Here is an 18,687-nt window from a genome sequence, read left to right as displayed (position 1 = left end):
AAAAACTTAGATGGGAAAAAAATTTATATCTAGGGGAAAATATTTATTTATTAGAATGTCTAATTTAATAACCAGAAACATATTAATAAATAGGTGCACTTATCCTGAAACTTGGTTACTATAATTTTTTATCTATCTATCTATCTATCTATCTATCTATCTATCTATCTATCTATCTATCTATCTATCTATCTATCTATCTATCAATCACCAACAGCTGATATGCAGTTTTATGATCCCTGAACAGATGCAACATATGCTACTGCCTTGTCACTTACTCTGAAATTGTGTTCTAATCTATGGAAGGGGAAAAGTAAAAGAGCAAATTTAGCTTGTAATTCTCTCTACAAGAACATGTGGTTAGAGTTGTTCTGCACCACCACCCCCTGTCATGACAGAGACCATCACTGCTGAAATGCCATAAACAGTTCAACACCAATTTTTCCACATAATCTCAGTTACTTTGCAACCAAGAAGTGATGAAGTGCCTAGGAACTGTAAGTAACTTGAAGGTCTAAAGCGTAATCTGAAAGTCTAGCACCCACTACACAATGGACATAGAAAATATAAAGGAATTTTTGCAAAGGAAATTTTTCCTTTAGTATGGTTTAATTCAGCATAATTAAAGCTAAAAGCACTTAAAAAGATACATATGCTTAGGTTGTAGCCTCAGTCAAAACTGGTTTTAAACCATTAATAACACACTATTAGTCATCTTGTGAACAATGTATATTAGATATATACAAATATAAAACATTGAATAATAACCTGTGTTCATTACCAAAAGCTTTTTTAGGTAATAGAGACTCACAGAAATTCTCCTCGTCCTCAGAAAACCATTGCTACAAAGTAAATCTCTGTTGTGCTGTAAATGAGCTTGGCATTTTAAAGGCAAATATAGAGAAAGACGTTTAAACCAGAAAGATTACAACAGCTGCATCATAATATTACAAAACACCTCAAGCTTCCAGAGGTCAGCAGGCAGATCCTGTAGCTCAGGAGGGAAAATATGGATTCTTTGCATGGCCATACATAAGCTTAGGTTAGACCCTACTGAGACCCAGACTGTATTCTGACACTCAACCAATATTAAACAATTAAAATAAGAAGCTTCAGAAACTGTCTTTTCTAACAAAAAGTATAGAAATCTTTATTTTAATTTTAAAGAAACCTTTATTTTCTCCTTTCAAGTCTTTAAATTTACCCTGTAAGTATTTCATAACGTTTAGCCTCATAAAGTTGATAATTACTACCTCTAGCAAGAGGAATAAAGTTTTTCATAGAGCCTAAGACCAAAAGGAGTCATTACAATCCATCCAGTCTCTAACATCCGTAAGAATGCAGGTCAGATGGACTGTTAACCGTTTTGTTGGAAGCTCTGTGTTCCAGCTCTTGAATTAATATTGAAGTTCCCATCTCCACCTTTTCACCACCACTGTATGATGTGTGTGGAGTGGGCGTGGATGAAACCCCAAGTCAACACAGAATCATAGAATGGCTTGGGTTGGAAGGGACCTTAAAGATCATCTAGTTCCAACCCCCCTGCCATGGGCAGGGACACCTTCCACTAGACCAAGCTGTCGAGAGCTCCATCCAACCTGGTCTTTAACACTTCCAGAGATAGGGCATCCACAACTTTTCTGGGCAAACTGTTCCAGTGTCTCACCACCCTTGTAGTAAAGAATTTCTTCCTAATATCTAATCTTAACTTACTCTCTTTCAGTCTGAAGCCATTCCCCCCTTGTCCTATCACTATATGCTCCTGTAAAAAGTCCCCCTCCATGTTTCTTGTAGGCTCCTATCAGGAACTGTAAGGCCGAAATTAGGTCACCCCAAAGTCTTCTCTTTTCTGGAATGAACAATCCCAATTCTCTCAGCCTTTCCTCTGTGCTGAAAGTGGTGATTAGAGGGATGTAGGTGCTCAATCCCTCGAATCATCCTGGTGGCCTCCTCCGGACTTGCTCCAACAGGTCCATGTGTTTCCTGTGCCGGGGACCCCAGGGCTGGACACAGCACTGCAGGTGGGGTCTCACCAGAGCAGAACAGAGGGGCAGAATCGCCTCCCTTAACCTGCTGGCCACACTGCCTTGGATGCAGCCCAGGACATGGTTGGGTTCTGGGCTGTGAGTGCATATGGCTCAGTCATGTCCAGCCTCATCCACCAGCATCCCCAAGTCCTTCTCAGCAGGGCTGCTCCTGATCTGTTCATCCCCCAGCCTGGATTGATAGCAGGGGTGGCCCTGACCCAGGTACAGCACCTTGCACTTGGTGTTGTCAACTCTCATGAGGTTCCCATGAGCCCACTTCTTGAGGTGTAAACTTTTAGACATCTTACATCTAATAAGAACATCCCCCAGCAATGCCAAACAAGGGGATTCAGTTCTAACAGTAGATTTTAGCAAACCACGAGTGAGAATTATTTACTTTTTAAGATAATGTAGGAAGAAAGAATATTAAAATAAAATGCTGAAAAGGAAACTTAAATAAAACTTAAAAAATTAAACAGGTCTAGAGTTTTTATAACAGCACAAGACATAGGCTGGGAAAATGCCATGAGTAGTGCCCACCTTCAGAGGCACTAAGGTTGAAATCCTTCTGGGTGGCTGGCAGGCTGCCCTGCCATGTCTCAAGGGAGAGGAGGCCATGGCTCTTTGAAATGAGCAGCTGTGGCTCCTGCTGAGACCAATGAAAATTGTCATTCTTAATCCTCTGAATAATTGAACCCAACTAAAATAAAAGAATTTGCAGGTAAAATAGAAAGAGAATAAGAATAATTTGAGTGGCATTGCTGTCTGGACAAATTAGTTTCACTAATTCAATTGCCCTATTTGTAAACTGGGTATAATACTTCTATTGCAGTCTCAGAAAGATGAGATTAACTCGTACAACCTGGAACATGAGAAGCACTATGAAGGTGCTAAGTAGAAATTACAAGGTTTTATTATGGGTTAATCTTGGACAAAAAATTGAAATAAAACTCCATTAGGATTTAAATATATAAAGATTAAAATGAGAAAAGTGTAACGCAATGGGTCGCTGATAAACATTCCAGGCAATCTAACATTCATTGCACTCTCTACATCAAGCGGTCCCTAAATAATTACTGTGTACCAGCACAGGAGCTTGATAAATTGATTTTACTTTGCTCATTGATTTGCCCATGTCACAGAAACATTATCATTACAGAATCTGCACACTTGATAGTTCCCAGGAATGTATTTTGTCAATGTTTTAAGAAAAAATTTCATTAGAAACAGAATACTGGCAGATTTCATGGAAAAAAAATTGCCTCCTCACAGAAACAAACAACATTAAAATTCATTTCTAGTACTCCTCCCTTTGCCATGCTGTCATGTCTCACTGAACATCCATGTCTCTGCTTATATATATTCACTTCTGGTATGTCCTTTTCCTTCACAGAGAAATGTTTCAATAGCAGACTACATATAGTAGATCAGATTTCTTTTATAAATACTCCTTAGATATACTTTTGCTCACTTCAGCCACTCACCTCCCTGTGCCACACTCATTTAGAAAAGGCTGGATAAAATGGTCCCCTGGTAGGAAAAAATGTGTTACTTTCATCGTACTTTTTTCCCCCTTGGCTAAATATTTACATTTCCAGGTTATAAGAAAAAGAAGGCTTTTGAATAGAACTAAACCAGTTCAAGAGCATCTTTGATTTAATGTCATGTCTGGGAATGTTAATACTTCATCACCAGACTAATATCTATGCGTGCTGCATTTATATGGCAAACTTAAAATAAAAAACCATGCTAAATGCTAGAGTCCCTGCAATAACCATACCACTTAGGTACTTAAAATATTAATGTTTAATTCTCCTTCTAAAAGCTCAAGTCCTATTCTTATTTCTGATGAACTGATAAAGAGCAATCTCTGACAAATGTTCTGGTCTGACCTCAATTCTGAACTTCAGAGGCATAAAAAGACAGACAAGTCTTTATACGTGTATTAGTCAGTTCTCTCAGCAGGCTATCAGAAACCAAGATCAGAGATTGCCAATACTTAAAAAGTCAAATTCTGCCTACAGATGTGCATGTTGAACTCCCACTGAAATCAGCAGGGTGAGTTCATACAAGGAAAAATTTGGCTCTAAATGAAATCTGTTATCTAATAATAGCATGTTCTACCAAACTGGGTTGGAGGTAGAAAAGATTTCCATTTTTACTGGTCACCTTTTCTCTTCTTGAAAGTTCAGGAATTTTCCTTCACTTGCTGTCAGTGAAAAGTTATATGTATTCTTTAGCCCAAAGGTCCTTAATCAAAGGGAAAATAGCTAGCATGTTCTATTAATAACTGTGTTAATACAGTTAACACAAATCTCATACAAATTGGGTTAAATCTGGTGCTGCTCTTTGCCAGGTGCTTGTTTTTCTGAAAAATAGTCTATAAGAAGCTGCTTGTCACACTAGTTGTTGTGATTGTCCAAAAAGTTAGTTAAAGAATACCCATTTTTGTTTGTTCTTTGTTAGCAGAGGAATGTTATTGTTCCTGTATCACAATTATGCCACTGTTTCCCAATAGGAAGTATGGTCAAGAGCAGCCTTAATTTTAAAAGACTAAGATTTCATTTCTCTGCCTGCTTATAATTTTCTTCCTATTACTATGTTAAAAAAAAAGATTTTGCATTCTCCTTTAAAATAGATAGCTTGATATAGACAAAAAACTTACGTAATCTAGTTTTCTCTGTAAAAAGTTCACTATAATTACAGTAGTAGCATCTGAGATCAAAAATGTATAACTTATTGCAAAAGAAGTCAGCAGAGGGAATGATGGCTTGCTTCAGGAATTTAAAATGGGCTTAGATGTAGGTTATTGCCCTAGTTATTGCCATGACAAACTCCCCAATGTTATCTTGCTGATTACAGAACAACAACATAAGGTAGATGAGACTTTTAGATTAAATTTGTATCCATAGCAAATACATGATTATTACAGGTTAAATAACCACTTGTGAATATATTTCTTTTTATGTGAGAAAATAAATTGATTCATAAACTGTTAAAATGAGATTAAGAGACCACAGGACATAACTGAGTAACTTTCATCTCCTCCAGGCTAAGAAGCATAGCAGAACTAAAATCAGCTGGTACAAATACATGATGAAACACTCCATGGTTTTTAACTCAATTTCATATTGACATTGAGTTAGGAAATTAAACAAAGACAAACCTTAGGAAATTAAACTGGCCCTCAACAGTGACAACCAAACAACCTTACCAAATTCTCTATTGTATAAAAATGCATTTTAAAAAAGGTAAAAACAACACACCAGGGTGTCACCAATTAGGTACAGTGGTTAGCTGAACTGTCTTTGATCTATAACAACTCCCTGAAAGTTGACCAATGAACAAATTGAACAAACTTCAACTATTTCTTTCATTATAGCAAACCTCATAAATTTTTAAATTCACAAGAATATTATGTAAAATCAGAACATCTGTGGGATGGTGCAGTGTTCCAGTGAATTTCAGTAAGATTTTGGTTTATTTGAAAATACTGTTTCTTATGTACTCTATCATTGTTTTAGTTTATATTAGCAGTAAAACAGCTGATGAAGAGTTGATATTTTGTAAATTCTGGTTTTATGGACCATATTTATATTTAAAAGCTCAAAGTCCTCTAGTATGCCATTAGATCATCTCCTCCTTTTATAGTATCTTGGAACAATCTGTAAAATACAAATATTTTACACATACAAAATCTGTTTATAAAGATCATCTCTAATTCTCTTAGGGACAATTTTTTAGGTTTTGGAAAGCTGGAAAATGAATTAGGAGGAAATGGCTGTTCTATATAAAACAGTTTTCAAAGTCACACGGTCCACTACAAAACTTATTAAGAAACTTAGTAAAGGAAACAGGACAATTTAATTCAGATTGATTATACTCTGGTGGTAACAGCTGGCTTCAAATTAAACTGGAAAAATGTACATGCATTTCGAAGTAGTTTAAGAAAATAACATAATTAACTATTGTATGATTCTATGGCAGAATGACACATGTATGAAATGGCAAACTTCAGAAGCATTTGTAACAGTAATTACTTCAGTTGTAGTCTGAAGAAAACATTAATACTTCCATCTCCTGCACTGCAGGCAAATAGTTTCCTATTCAACTATGAACCAATGGGTGCTGTCATCTTTTAATTGTACAAACAATTTAAAAACACTTAATTAAATCACAGTTTATAGTCTAAAATTCTGCACATGGAATGCTTTAGTATTTTTGGGGTTTTTAAAACTAAGAATAATAAGGAGTGCAGCTATGGTGGGGAGTAATGCCTGTACATTACCAAAATGCATCCAAGTCTATGAGTACTGAAACTGCTGAAACAATAGTTTAGGGTCACTTTCTTCTGTAGACTTGCTTACTTAAAACTCTGCTAAATAGAAATTTTTTCCTCAAATTTCTGTAACATCAGAGAAAACAATCAATGTTGCACATGGAAAAAAAAGGTGATTACACATGATAGAAATTTGAAGCAAAAAAGAAGGAGTTGGTCTTGGAATAATGTAGGGAGTTATCTAGGGCAATGTGAGCAAATTACAAAAATAAGTTTGTTCAGTATACCAGGCAGTATATTTACCAGTATATTTACCAGTTAACTTACTTTCAAGTAGCAATAATTTGCTGTGTGTATAAATTCAGATATCCATACTAAAAACAAATATTGTCTTTTATTGTTGGTTTGGGATTTTTGCATTTTTTTCTAAGTAACATAAAGTCTATCAGTAAAGAAAGAGAATTAAAAAGATCTCAGAAGTTGATGTATGTGTAATGTCATTTTACTTTACAGACTGAACTGCATGAACTCTGCTAGCTTAATTCAGTGCCTAGCTTAATTTTATGTTAGCAAAAAATTAACAGAATAGTCAATCTGTCCACAATTTGCTTTAACATGGATCTAGTACTACTGTTGCTATCTAGCTGGTTGCAGATTCTGGTTGTTCAATACATCTTCCAGGTAATTATTTCTGGCATAGATTCTATTGATCTATTTAAAACTGGTCTCCATCACACATCCCCATTGCTAAGAGGGGATGAATGTGGACTATTGGCTTGCTTTTAGATGTCATTCATTAATTTTCCTATATGTGACCCCTAATAATTCCTTATAAAAAATAATTCTTTTTTTTTCAGGAAGGATAGGAAATGATCAGTAACCTAGGCATTTCAAATCATTTGGAATGAGAATACAAATTAGAAATGCAATAACTCACTTTTCTGTCAGAATCTCCATCATAGACAACTCTCAGCACAGTTCCCTCATAATACCACTGTAAGAATCCACTTTTCTTAAATACCTCTTTTCAGCATAGCAGTAGCAGAACAATACCAAAATGAACTACAGAAGAATATAAGGCTTTTTCTTAATTATTAGTATTTAAATGATCTACCTATCCCCATTCATCATTCAGTAATTGAGATTGCTGGTTTAGTATTAAGATGTTTGTAATAATATGGCGTTTTAACCTTGCCAATTCTATTTATTTACTTTTTATAGCCACATATGAACACAACTGAAATGCAGCCAATTATCTTAAGGTGTTGCCTTACTTTTTGTCTTATTTTGAGAAAAGATGACTAGGGACAAAATGATTGTCCCCAGTCCCTACAGAAAGTCATTTTGGAGTAGATGATGAGTAAATCAGTGAGAAGTTGAATTCTGATCGATGTCTAACTGCAAACTCTGCTCAGCTTACAAATAGGAAATAAGTTTCAGGTTGACATTTTCCAGTGAACATTTGTCAGAGACATACAATTGGTAACAACTGTCAATGATGCTGAAGAAAGTTTGAAATAAGCAGCTTATAATTCAAGCAAAAAATTGTAAATAGGCTGTGAAAAAAAATTTAAAAGCATACTTGCTGCCTTTGTGAATACCCTTGTTACATTAAATATATTAAAATCCATAATCTATATGCAAAGTTCATGTAACTGCTTTACTAGTAACTATAAAAGCAAATCTTCAAGAAGCACCAATTCTTAAGGAGAAGACTAAGACTTTAATGAAAATTCTTTACAGGAAAATACAAGACTTATGTCACTAAATTCTGTTCTGCTTTTTACAGTTATCAATCATCATACTGAGTCAAGGTGCCCTCTTTATGTGACAGTGAAGGAGAACAAATTATCGTATAGCAGAATGGAGTTAATTTAAAATAGGTCTGTACAATTCAGCTTTTATTTGGCATGTGCTTTTAAGACATGCACTTCTGCTTTGAACTTCTGCCTGTTCTTGATTTTTTTTTTTTTACAGTGGTTAAAAAAGAAAAAAATCAGAAAGTATTTATATACTCCATGGAGTCTAGAGGCTCTGCTGTTCCCTCACAGCGTTGTGCATGACAGAAAACTGAACCATTTATATGTCACTAGTGGTATTGCAAAACATCACTGGCATAAGAAAGTGCTTTTCACTGTGCTCTCCTAAGTGTGTTGGGAACTACCTTTAGCAACAGATAAACCACACTGTTAAAACTGCCTCCCCAGTCACAAAATTCTGTGCACAACATCCCAAAATAATGACTATTAGTTTAAAAAAAAAAAATTCAGAGTGTAAAGTATAAAAATCTGAAACTTCCTATGGGTAATAATTCCTATTACTATTTTCAGCAGGTGTCTACAGACAGATGACAAAACAGCGAGAAGGTATCAGCATGACATGTAATGATTGTTGCATGCTACTATCATGACCATTATCAAGGTTTTGGATGGCATGGAGCAAAGGAGAGTCTGGGGAAGAAAGAGAGGCAAAGTGGTTCTACTGCCAGTTCCTGGAATAGGTCTTTGAATAAGACAGCAAATGGATGAGGAAGCCATGATTCCAAATCAATTACATACCAGGAAGAGCTTAACATAAAAACAGAATGGTGGTCTCATGAGACCCTAACAGTTCCAGGCATTCTGATGAAAAGGAGAAAATTTCATTAGTGATTGCAAGAGGAGAGCATTGTTGAATTTGCTGCAGAGAGGAGTAGAAATCATAGGCCATGTCTAAAAAATGATCTCAGGTACAATCAAACTGATCAGGCGATGGTATGAGGGGACATAGATTCATTTGTGCTTGAACTGAATTTAAAAGAATTAAATGGTGGTTTGTATTTTACTGGACAGAAATGTATGATTGGAAGGGACAGAGAATGTGTGTTATGAGAGTAAGTTATATTTCAGTCTGTAGATAAGATCATTCATATGAGAGAAGAAAAAAGGGAGAATAACAGATGACATCAGAGAAGTCTGAAGAATATTTTGATTATAGATCATCTGTAGTCTAGTATGTATCCTTTGGGGTGGATGTGTGAAACTATTTTGTCCTCACAATCAGAGATGAACATTAATACAGACCAAAGATCTGTAATAAAAATAATCCATTATTATTATTATTATTATTATAACATTATTAATAATAATCCATTATTAATAATAAATATTTTGTGTGAGTTCAATGTTATACCATGACCTTAAGAGCTCCAGCAACTATAACTAAAGAGAACAGTGACAAATAGCACTAGGTTAAACATATTCCCTAGTAAGTTATTAATCAACTTAGGTTTGGGAAAGCTACTGTGATCATAGTTAGGAGAAGGATTTGCAAGAAATGCAATCACATATGACCAACATTTTGAAGATCTGCTCAGAAGGTGCTTGGGGTTCTTAGATGTATAGAGAGAAATAAGTACTGTTCCTCACAGTGTAATATCACTAGTCATTGTAATACACACTATAAAAACCAGAGCAAGGGTGAGACGTATAATATATCAATTTGATAATGTTTGGCTGAAAATATAATTTCTAAAGAAAAAATCTTATTGTTCACTAACAACTTTTAACTGAAGGCTACATTTGTTGTCTTATTCAACAAATTTAATTTTTAATTGAAACATTTGCAAAGGAAAAGTATTTAACCTTTAAGTGAATCAATTAATAAGACATTCATTATGTTATCTAGGACAGATTTTTTAAACCATAATAGGACTCAGAACTATAATTATGGATTCAACATTTCTGGTCACAGTTTAGAATCAAGCCACCTGTCTTTGTTTTCCTGTAATATCAGAGATTCAGTCTTTCTGTTCAGAATACCTTCCTCAAAACTTATGAAAAAACCTGCCTATGGCTGTAATAGCACTTTCTGGGAATTTATAAGTAGATCTCTTCTGTTCATTTATGAATTTAAATGAAGATAAACAAATTTTGCAGCTAGCTGTTCAACAGCTAACAAGTATTTCATTTGTTCTTGTATAGTATTTGTATAGGATACTCATTAAACTTTCTGTGTGATTAAAATTCAAGGGCTTCTATTTTAATAAACTACATTTGATTTTTAAAGGCATTCTTTTCTTGCCATTAGTCATTCTATTTCCTCTTTCTTAGATCCTAGTGTTCTACTAGAGAAAATAACAGTTAGCTCAGGTCTCTTTCAAAATGACTGATGATTCCCATTTATGCGACTGAAACAGAGGCACTTTGTTCTTATCAAAATGGCAACTGCCTCTATTGTGCTCTAGCTGAAGGAATCCTGTAGTATTTATCAAATCTGGCCATGGCAGTCAAGCTGAAAGAGGACAAGTCTGCCTGAGTTTCTCAATAAGCAATGATTTTATGAAACAACCCTTGAAAGAAGATAGGCATTAAGTTATAGAAAATAATGACAGGTTTTCCAGGGCTGCAGCTTTTTTTTTTAGACTATCTTTAGTTATGAAGCCTAATTATCAAAAAAGACAGATAGCAAATAAAACAACCAATAAACCCACATATTTTAAATTATTTAAAACCTATTCTACAAGTATAAACACAATAATGCAGTCATCATACCTTAAAAAGTATAATAAAGAACAAAATTAATTTTATATACTTTTATCATATATTCCCCTATCTACTTCATTTTGCTTTCTTTAACTTTTAACTCTGCATCTCTTGAATTAACAGTGAGTGTGTTGAGGATTTTTACACATTTACGTGGTGCTTTTACCCATGTCAGCAATATACATTCTCAACACTCATTCAATTGTATTTTAATTGCTGAAGTTATAAAACTCTTTATATGTGCTTTTTAATATAAATCACTGTGGTACAAAGCTATCAATTTCTCATTCTACAAGATAATTCCTGATCTAGGGATTCATGCAATGAACAGTTTTATACGCAGAAATACTGATATACTGACACATACCTTGACTTTTTCTAAGTGATCCTGCAGAGAGTCAATTAGCAGATCCCCCACTGGCTGCCAGGATCCCTTGAATGCTTCAGCCTGGCGTAGTTTCAGATCCAGTTCATCCATTGCCTCTTGAAGGGCCTGCAGTCTTTCAAGAGCATCATCTATCTTCTTTTGCCAATCAGCAGACTGCACATTCAGCTTATCCCACTCAGTTCTGACCTCATCTGCTTGCCTTTGGAGAAGTTTAGTGACATGGTGGGCTCTTTCCTCAGGTGACAGATCTAAATGTGAAAATTAAGAGGCTCTTAAGACATATTCTGCCTTAGAACTAAAGCAGTTGCCACCTGCAAAACTTCAAACCTCAGTGAGAAACTATTCATAACCAAATGCACCTGTAAAATTTGTTTTATTAATGTATTCTTGTTTGCAAATGTCATAAAAACTTTAAATCTTGACACCATAAAGATCAACAAAATACGCATTTAAGTACTTAAAGGCATTTTGAATCATGCAAGGTATAGCTAAAAGTTTATCAGCAGTGTCCTGATTCAGCACAATATTTCTGCACATAGATAAATATTAATCACTGTGAAGCTTTTGCTGCAATTGAGTGGATTTGTGAGCTTCTGTAGTATTGAGACTACAAGGTGAATTTTAGCTTAAATTGCAGCTTTGAGACCTCAAATGGGCCTATAGTTATAGACAGGTCCTGAAGGTTTAAAGGCAGTTTCAAAATCTGCTTATAAATATGCATGTCCATTTAGTACCACAGTGTTCAGAGGGATTGCTAAGGCTTGCTTTCATCTGTATTTTTAGCTTAGTTTCTGAATACTGGCATTCAGCTTGGAGTGTAAAAGGAATGCTTTCAGAGCGGCTGGCAGAATTTATTTAATCATCGCTGATCATCACTGATCTTTCCAGCAATGTGTTATCACCCTGTTCTTTCTTCAATTACCTCTTGTTTCTGGGCCGATCTTCTCCAGTCCCTCCACAGGCTGCTCAGCGAGGAAGATTCGCACAGTCTCAAGTGCACTCCTGACAACAGGTTCTTTTGTTTTTATCTCCCTCTTGAAAGTCTAAGAAACAAATTTATTGTAAGTGGATCTGTAATGAAGTACCTTGTTTGCATCAATTTAAGAACAAAATTTCCAACAACAGCTTGCATGTGTGTATGACAAGTAGCAACAAAAAAAGATATAAAAGAGATAATCAGCTTTTGCTTAACCTGAAATCACATTATATTCAAAGGAGCAAATGTAGTGCCAGCATGCCACATTTTTCTTCCTTCAGCAACAGCTGCTTTTACTATCTCTCTTCTACTCCCTGCTTTTAAAATGACCATGAGTAAGTTTCTCAAGATTAATATTTGAAATTTTGATAGGCTACTGAAAATACACATATCTCAGTATTTATTCATTAATTCATTTATCTATTTTTTGTTTCGGAGAGTGTAAGAATCCATTAATCTGAATCCAAATGTTCTCTGCATAAACATGCAGATGAAACTCAGCCTGTGGCTTGCATGTTGCAATGGCACTTTTGTATGTTGTACTGAATTTATCTAAGTGGTCCTTACCACTGTTTCATTTCAACATTTTCTTGTGTATTTATGAAACAATGTTGAATGCATACCATTTTCAAGTAGCATAGAGGTAAATTATGCAGATAATTATAGCACAGTGTAACACAAAACACAACACTGCAAAAAGGAGAACCATATGCCATGGGTAGAAAACAGAAATTTTACTCCAGGGATCAGAAAATTCTTTTTACAACGCTGGCATTATATAAGCATCTATCACAATAAATTCACCAATTCAGTTAAATTAATTATTAAACCAAATTTGTATTACTATGCAAACTAATGAAGGATTATAAATTCAATATTAAAAAGTTAATTACACTTTGAATTATATTTGATATGTGACTCTCTGCACAGGAAATACCTACCAGAACTAATAATGAAAACACCTCAGTTTATAATATGAGGACTCACAAGTAGAAAGTTCTTAACATATTTCAGGAAAGTAAACTTAGGGAAATGACTATATTATTCTATTATAAATATTAAAATACACTTTTTATTAAATGGTCAAGAACTGACCATAAGGTCTGTAACTGTGCTTGGGAGAACCCTTTAGCAAAGTCCACTTGGCTGAATGAAATAGAATAAAAAATCTTCATTTTGTGCCAAGGACATTGATGGGACTAGAATCTTTTCCCAGAATGTATCTGCTATCATAAGAGAATCTGCTGTTTTATTAATAACTGTGATAAATGTTTTAAACAATGTTTTAAAACCCAACACCGATTTTCACAAATAAAGTAGAGTACTGTATATTAACAAGTAAACTACCACTGGACATTGCTCTGCATAAAATCCGAGTGAGTTTACTACAGGGTTGAAACTTAGACATTTTTAGGTCTGTAATTCTTATAATTCATGCTTGACTCTTGCATAAAATGCAATGGAAAGAGGAAATATAATAAACTCTTTTCATGCCTCCAAAAGAGGAAAATCTATTGCTTTAATTAGCCTTTGTTCTCCTCTCACATCATTCTATCCCACTAGAATGGTGTGGCAGGTCTGCAGCTCAAGTAAGCCAGCAGGCAGCATAACTTTAAAGCCAGCATGGTAGTCCCCATGGACTGTCAGCTTTGCTCTCATCTGATAGTGCTAGAAGTAACATCAACAGTCAAATTCACTTAAACCAGTGTTTTTTAAACACTAAATGGTATAACAGCTTAAAGATATAATGTGCTTTATAAAAATCTACAAAGATAAATTATTTCTCAGAAATGTCTGTGCCCAAAGTCAGTCAAATAGGAGGCACATGCACTGAGGTCTGTCCTGCCAACACACATCAACAGCAGGAAGGAGTCATGGATATTCCAGGGGAACACAGAAATACACCGAAGGATAGGATACTTAAAAGCCAGAAATACCTCTGAGTTCTGCATTTGGGAGTGAGTCCTGATGTAAATTGTGCTGCTGCTGAAGTCAGGTCACCCCTAGCTATGTACATGTGCACTCCATGAGGACACAAAATACCTTCTTTCAGCTTGTCCTACTTTTGCAGAAAACCACAGCAATCAAATACATGTAGTGGCATTATATTTCAAGGAGATGTTTAAAGTCATATTTCTGCTGTACCTCTTGTGCAACAGGAGAACATAACCAGGTATGTGCACTGCATCCCAAATGGTTTGTGAGCAGGAATCGTATCTTTCCCAAAGCAATAGCGAATGGAAGCTTTCAGATTTTGTACATTTTGTATTTAGCCACAACCAGAAAAAGTCTTTCTAACACTGAAAACAGTGAGCCAATGTGTTACATTTTTCCTCCTCAACTTTTCCATTCTGAATGTTGGAGCTGGTGGAGGTGATTATAGTCTGTAAATCCTGAGTTACAGAATAGTACACAGTGTGGTGTTGAGATCTATTTACAGTTCTCATCTCCTTCCCTAGTTTTGATCTGCAAACTTCTACCGAGTGAGTTAAAATATGTTTCAGTATGAGAAATTTGAAAAGGAGAGGATTAAAAAAACATGAGGCTGAAGCAGTAGCACAGAACAGCATTAAAAATAATGAATGCTCATTTCATACTAACCCATTCCAAAAGTTCTTACTCTATGAAGGTAAAGCTGCTTTTCTGATTGAAGTTTTATTGTGAAATATGTACATGCTACCAATAAAAATCATAAGCAGCAATAAAGTACATTTTCTCTCCTTTTGGAGAAAAAAAAATATCTATCTAGAGTCCTGACAAATACATCTTTATAATAACCAGACCATCACTGAAAGTAGAATTAGCCTAAATTAATGTCTAATGTACAGCTAATGATTTCAGGCTAATTTCATTGAATTCCTTAACTTCTTCCACACTTTGTGGTGACTGTAGAGGAAATCGAATATGCATAATGTATGACCTGACAAAAAAGTAAGTAAACTACTTTATTTAACCATGTCTATTTGTCATCAACACTACAGCAGTAATGGCATTCTGTCCACCGTTTTAATAATGCATATATTGATCAGCTTATCTCAGACCTCCACTACCTCTTCATGAGTGTCCTTAAATCTCTCTAAATGAAGAAATGAAGATTGTTTAAATTGAAAAATGTGAATATAATGAGAAAAGAGTTACATCGATAAAACTAACATTAATCTCTGTTATTTAAAAAAACCAGATATTTTTTCTTTCAATGAATTTTAAAGCAAAAAAGTAAAATTAGATTAATTCAAGATGTTTGCCAACCAGAATGCTTTTTAAAAAAGGGGTTTTGACTTCAACTGTTAAAAGTAGATATCAACTGTGCCACCAGAAAAGTTTAGTGTGTTGAAGCGGGAACTGTACTCCTCCTTAGGCAGTGGTGCTATAGATTTCATGTGAAAGGGTTTCCATGGAATTGTTAATAACTACATTCTATATTCATAAATGCTATTTATGCTGTTAATAAAATCACTACATAGAAAATGAGGCAACTCTAAAAGAATGAAAGAAATAGCAGGCTATCTGCAGGATGTCTAAGTTACTTAAATGAGACAAATAGTAGTTAATAAAATTTCAATAAAACAATATTATGATACTTAGTAAAGCAAAGAAAACTGTGAGATAATTAAATAATGTTTTGATGAACAGGAGACAGAATTTTGTACTGATTCTTTTCCGTCCTCTGTAAGAGATACTTGAAGATCAGACAGGATAAATTAATTTCAATGATTCTGTCTGTTCTTTTTTCCACAGGGAATCAGAATACCTACAACTAGAAAGGCCTCACATCAGACTCCTGCGGTGCTACAGAATGGGAAAAGGAAAGAAGACATATTTCTAAAAGGAACTAAAATGTTCTAACTTCGATACTAGACAGGATGACCAAAGATCTGTGTTATGCATCTGCAAGTGGCAGAGAAGGTATAAAGGAGAAGATCTATTTTGTAAAGTCATGTTGCACCTATTCATGGTAATTTACTTTTATACAACACTTTTTATCTCTAAAAGTTCTAAATACTTCGTTTGATTGGTGAGAGACAGAGAGATCACTTAGTTCATCACTGAAGTCCTGCCATCTTTATGGTGAATTCTGGGTAACTTTCAAACAGCTTATAAAGCAATATACAATACTAAAATTTTATGAGAAGTAATTTCTTTAGATGAAAAAATATTTCTTCTGTCTAGGAGAAAAAAAAAATGTTTTCAAAGACTCAAATACTATTTAGATGAGAAAACCTTTGTTGAAACAATTCTACAAAAACCATTCTCTAAGTCTTGTTTTGGCTTAAGAGTCGTCTTTGGAGAAACGTGTTGAGTTAATGTTATGCTGAGTTAAAGCAACATCTCTATTGTGTCTTTCATCCTGATGTTCTGGATGGGCTTTAAAACTACTTTATGGAAGTTGCTGCAGACAGCTGGCTAGAACAGACCTCAGGCATATCATATATCTTAACTTTCATGGTGGAAAGGGGAAAAAAGGAATAGTCCTGCTCCATAAAGTCATGGATGTTTATTCCTCACTGTTTCTGTGATAATGCTTTAAGTCCTGAGTAAAGTTTGGTGAGAAAGACACATCCTACGCATCACCTCTCCAGAAGGAAGATCTAAACGCGACCAAGCTGCCCCTTGCAGCAAAGCATTATCTTAGAAAAGCATTTGGCACTGAGAGAGAAGGTTTTTGTTCCTCTTTCTCTTTGGCTTCTTCAGCCATTTGGTGAAGATAGGCCCTGAGAAACCATATTGGCACTGGTTCCCATCAGTCTGCTACTGATGGGAATAACTTTTGGCTATGCCAAAATCCATGCCTGACTGAATATGGTACTTCTTGATTTTTCACAAACTCCGAGTCCCAAATAACTTGAAGCAGCAAGATATGTCATGTTCTCTTTCCAAATTTTGTCTCACTATTTGTTCTCAGTTGTGTCTTTCTGCATGAAGGAGAGCAATGTTTATATTTAGCTACCCGATGAATGGAAAAAACACAGATACAATTTCATTTTACAGTAACATTTCACATTTCTCCATTAGGCAATAAAATCAGAGATTTAGGAGCTTCAGAAACAATACCTTTTGTGGCAAGCTTCACAAACTGAAAGTTACATATATGCAGCACAATGCTTTGAGAGGATGATCGTTGATTTTGAAATACTCTCTTCTTGTGGAAGCAAGTTGTCTGGCTGACAATTTAAATTTTTCAATAAAAATACATTTGTTCAAAATAACTTTTTAGATACCCACTGAAGCATAACTGGACACCAAAGAGGAGGTAAAACACCTCCCATAATGTTACTGTTTTAATTAAAGACACATGTGGATGAAGCAGAGGAGAGCTTGAATACTACATCCAAGTAAATTCCAAGAAAAGGAAAAGTGTATAGTGGAGGTACTAGTGTGATTTCACATTCAGATCAGAATAGACCTCAATGGCATAGTAAATCAAAAACTGTTTACCTGAAAGCAGACATTAGGTTAGCATCAGATAGGTGAGAGAACTTGGTTCAACGCAGAAGATATACTTAAAGTATACCTTTACAACCAAAAAATCTGTGTGAATCTTTGTAGGAAGAATTATTCAGAAGTATTGTGTTATTTTGGGGGTTGTTCATTTGGTGGATTTTAAAAAAATCAACTTCCCATACAGGCATTCAGTGTAGGTTCCTTGATAATGCAAATCTTAGTCTAGAACAGCCCCCATATGACACTGCTATTGCCTTTCCATAAGAATTCCATGATGAAACCAGTGTGAGCCATATACAGTTATCACAATGATGCAGAGCTGTGCATTAGGGCTGATATCAGCTACTCTTTTCAATAGCAAAATAGGGTTTCAAAAAGTACATGTGAAGTTTAAATGCCTGATCTAGAAAAATTTTCAGAACTACTTATTTAACCCTCAAAAAATACTGGGCTAGTAATTGTTCTGGCCATGAAATCTGCCTTTCTGTGATAGGTCTGTGAAGGTCACGGTAGTAAACACTCCGTTCTCCAAAAGGCTGATTTTCTCTTCTGTGTTTGAAAGTTGTAGCTATTATTCTCAAGGAAGAACTTTGGTTTTCATTCTAAAATGTATTTTAAATGGTGTTTTCCTTTTTCCAGCAAGGATCGTGTCATGCAGCACTAACCTGCCAAACAAAAAGTAATGACCAAAAGATTTTTAAAAAGCCCATACCCGATGGATGTCATTCTGTTTCTGCACAGTGGGAAGATCTCCACCAATGGGTGCTTGCTGTTTTAATTCATCCTCTTTCAACTGCAGCCATGCTAAAAGTTCCTGAAGAGAGAGATGCAATCGCTTCCACTGGTCAGTACTGGCTTCCAAATGGGATCTGAAGGCATGTGTTAAATATAAGATAGATTCAGTCACAGAGAAAGTAAAAACCAAATTGTACAAGCTTATTTACTGGAAAAAATCCTAGTGTTTCATTAACTTAATGATTTTTAAACAGCTTCAGTAGCTTTGAATTAGATTCTGGCAACACAGATTTAAATTTGGTTCTGCAGTCTTGGCT

The 18,687-nt window shown here is 35.0% G+C and overlaps 1 protein-coding gene across 11 annotated transcripts in view; it reads right to left on the bottom strand.

Annotated features, from left to right (window-relative positions):
* DMD (dystrophin) overlaps window positions 1–18,687 on the bottom strand; it is a 799,860-nt gene that overhangs the window by 176,040 nt on the left and 605,133 nt on the right. For all 11 annotated transcript variants that reach the window (XM_017833948.1, XM_017833947.1, XM_017833942.1 and 8 more), the window contains 3 exons: window positions 18,348–18,504; window positions 12,140–12,260; window positions 11,197–11,465 (listed from right to left, as the gene is read on the bottom strand). In XM_017833948.1, the coding sequence (XP_017689437.1) occupies window positions 11,197–11,465; window positions 12,140–12,260; window positions 18,348–18,504 (547 nt within the window). The remainder of the gene's footprint in view (window positions 1–11,196; window positions 11,466–12,139; window positions 12,261–18,347; window positions 18,505–18,687) is intronic.

The sequence above is a fragment of the Lepidothrix coronata genome, unplaced genomic scaffold (genome assembly GCF_001604755.1).
Source record: "Lepidothrix coronata isolate B3197 unplaced genomic scaffold, Lepidothrix_coronata-1.0 Scaffold225, whole genome shotgun sequence".
Classification (NCBI taxonomy): domain Eukaryota; kingdom Metazoa; phylum Chordata; class Aves; order Passeriformes; family Pipridae; genus Lepidothrix; species Lepidothrix coronata.
The sequence above is the reverse complement of the archived record's forward strand: the minus strand, read 5'-3'. Positions and strand labels throughout refer to the sequence as shown.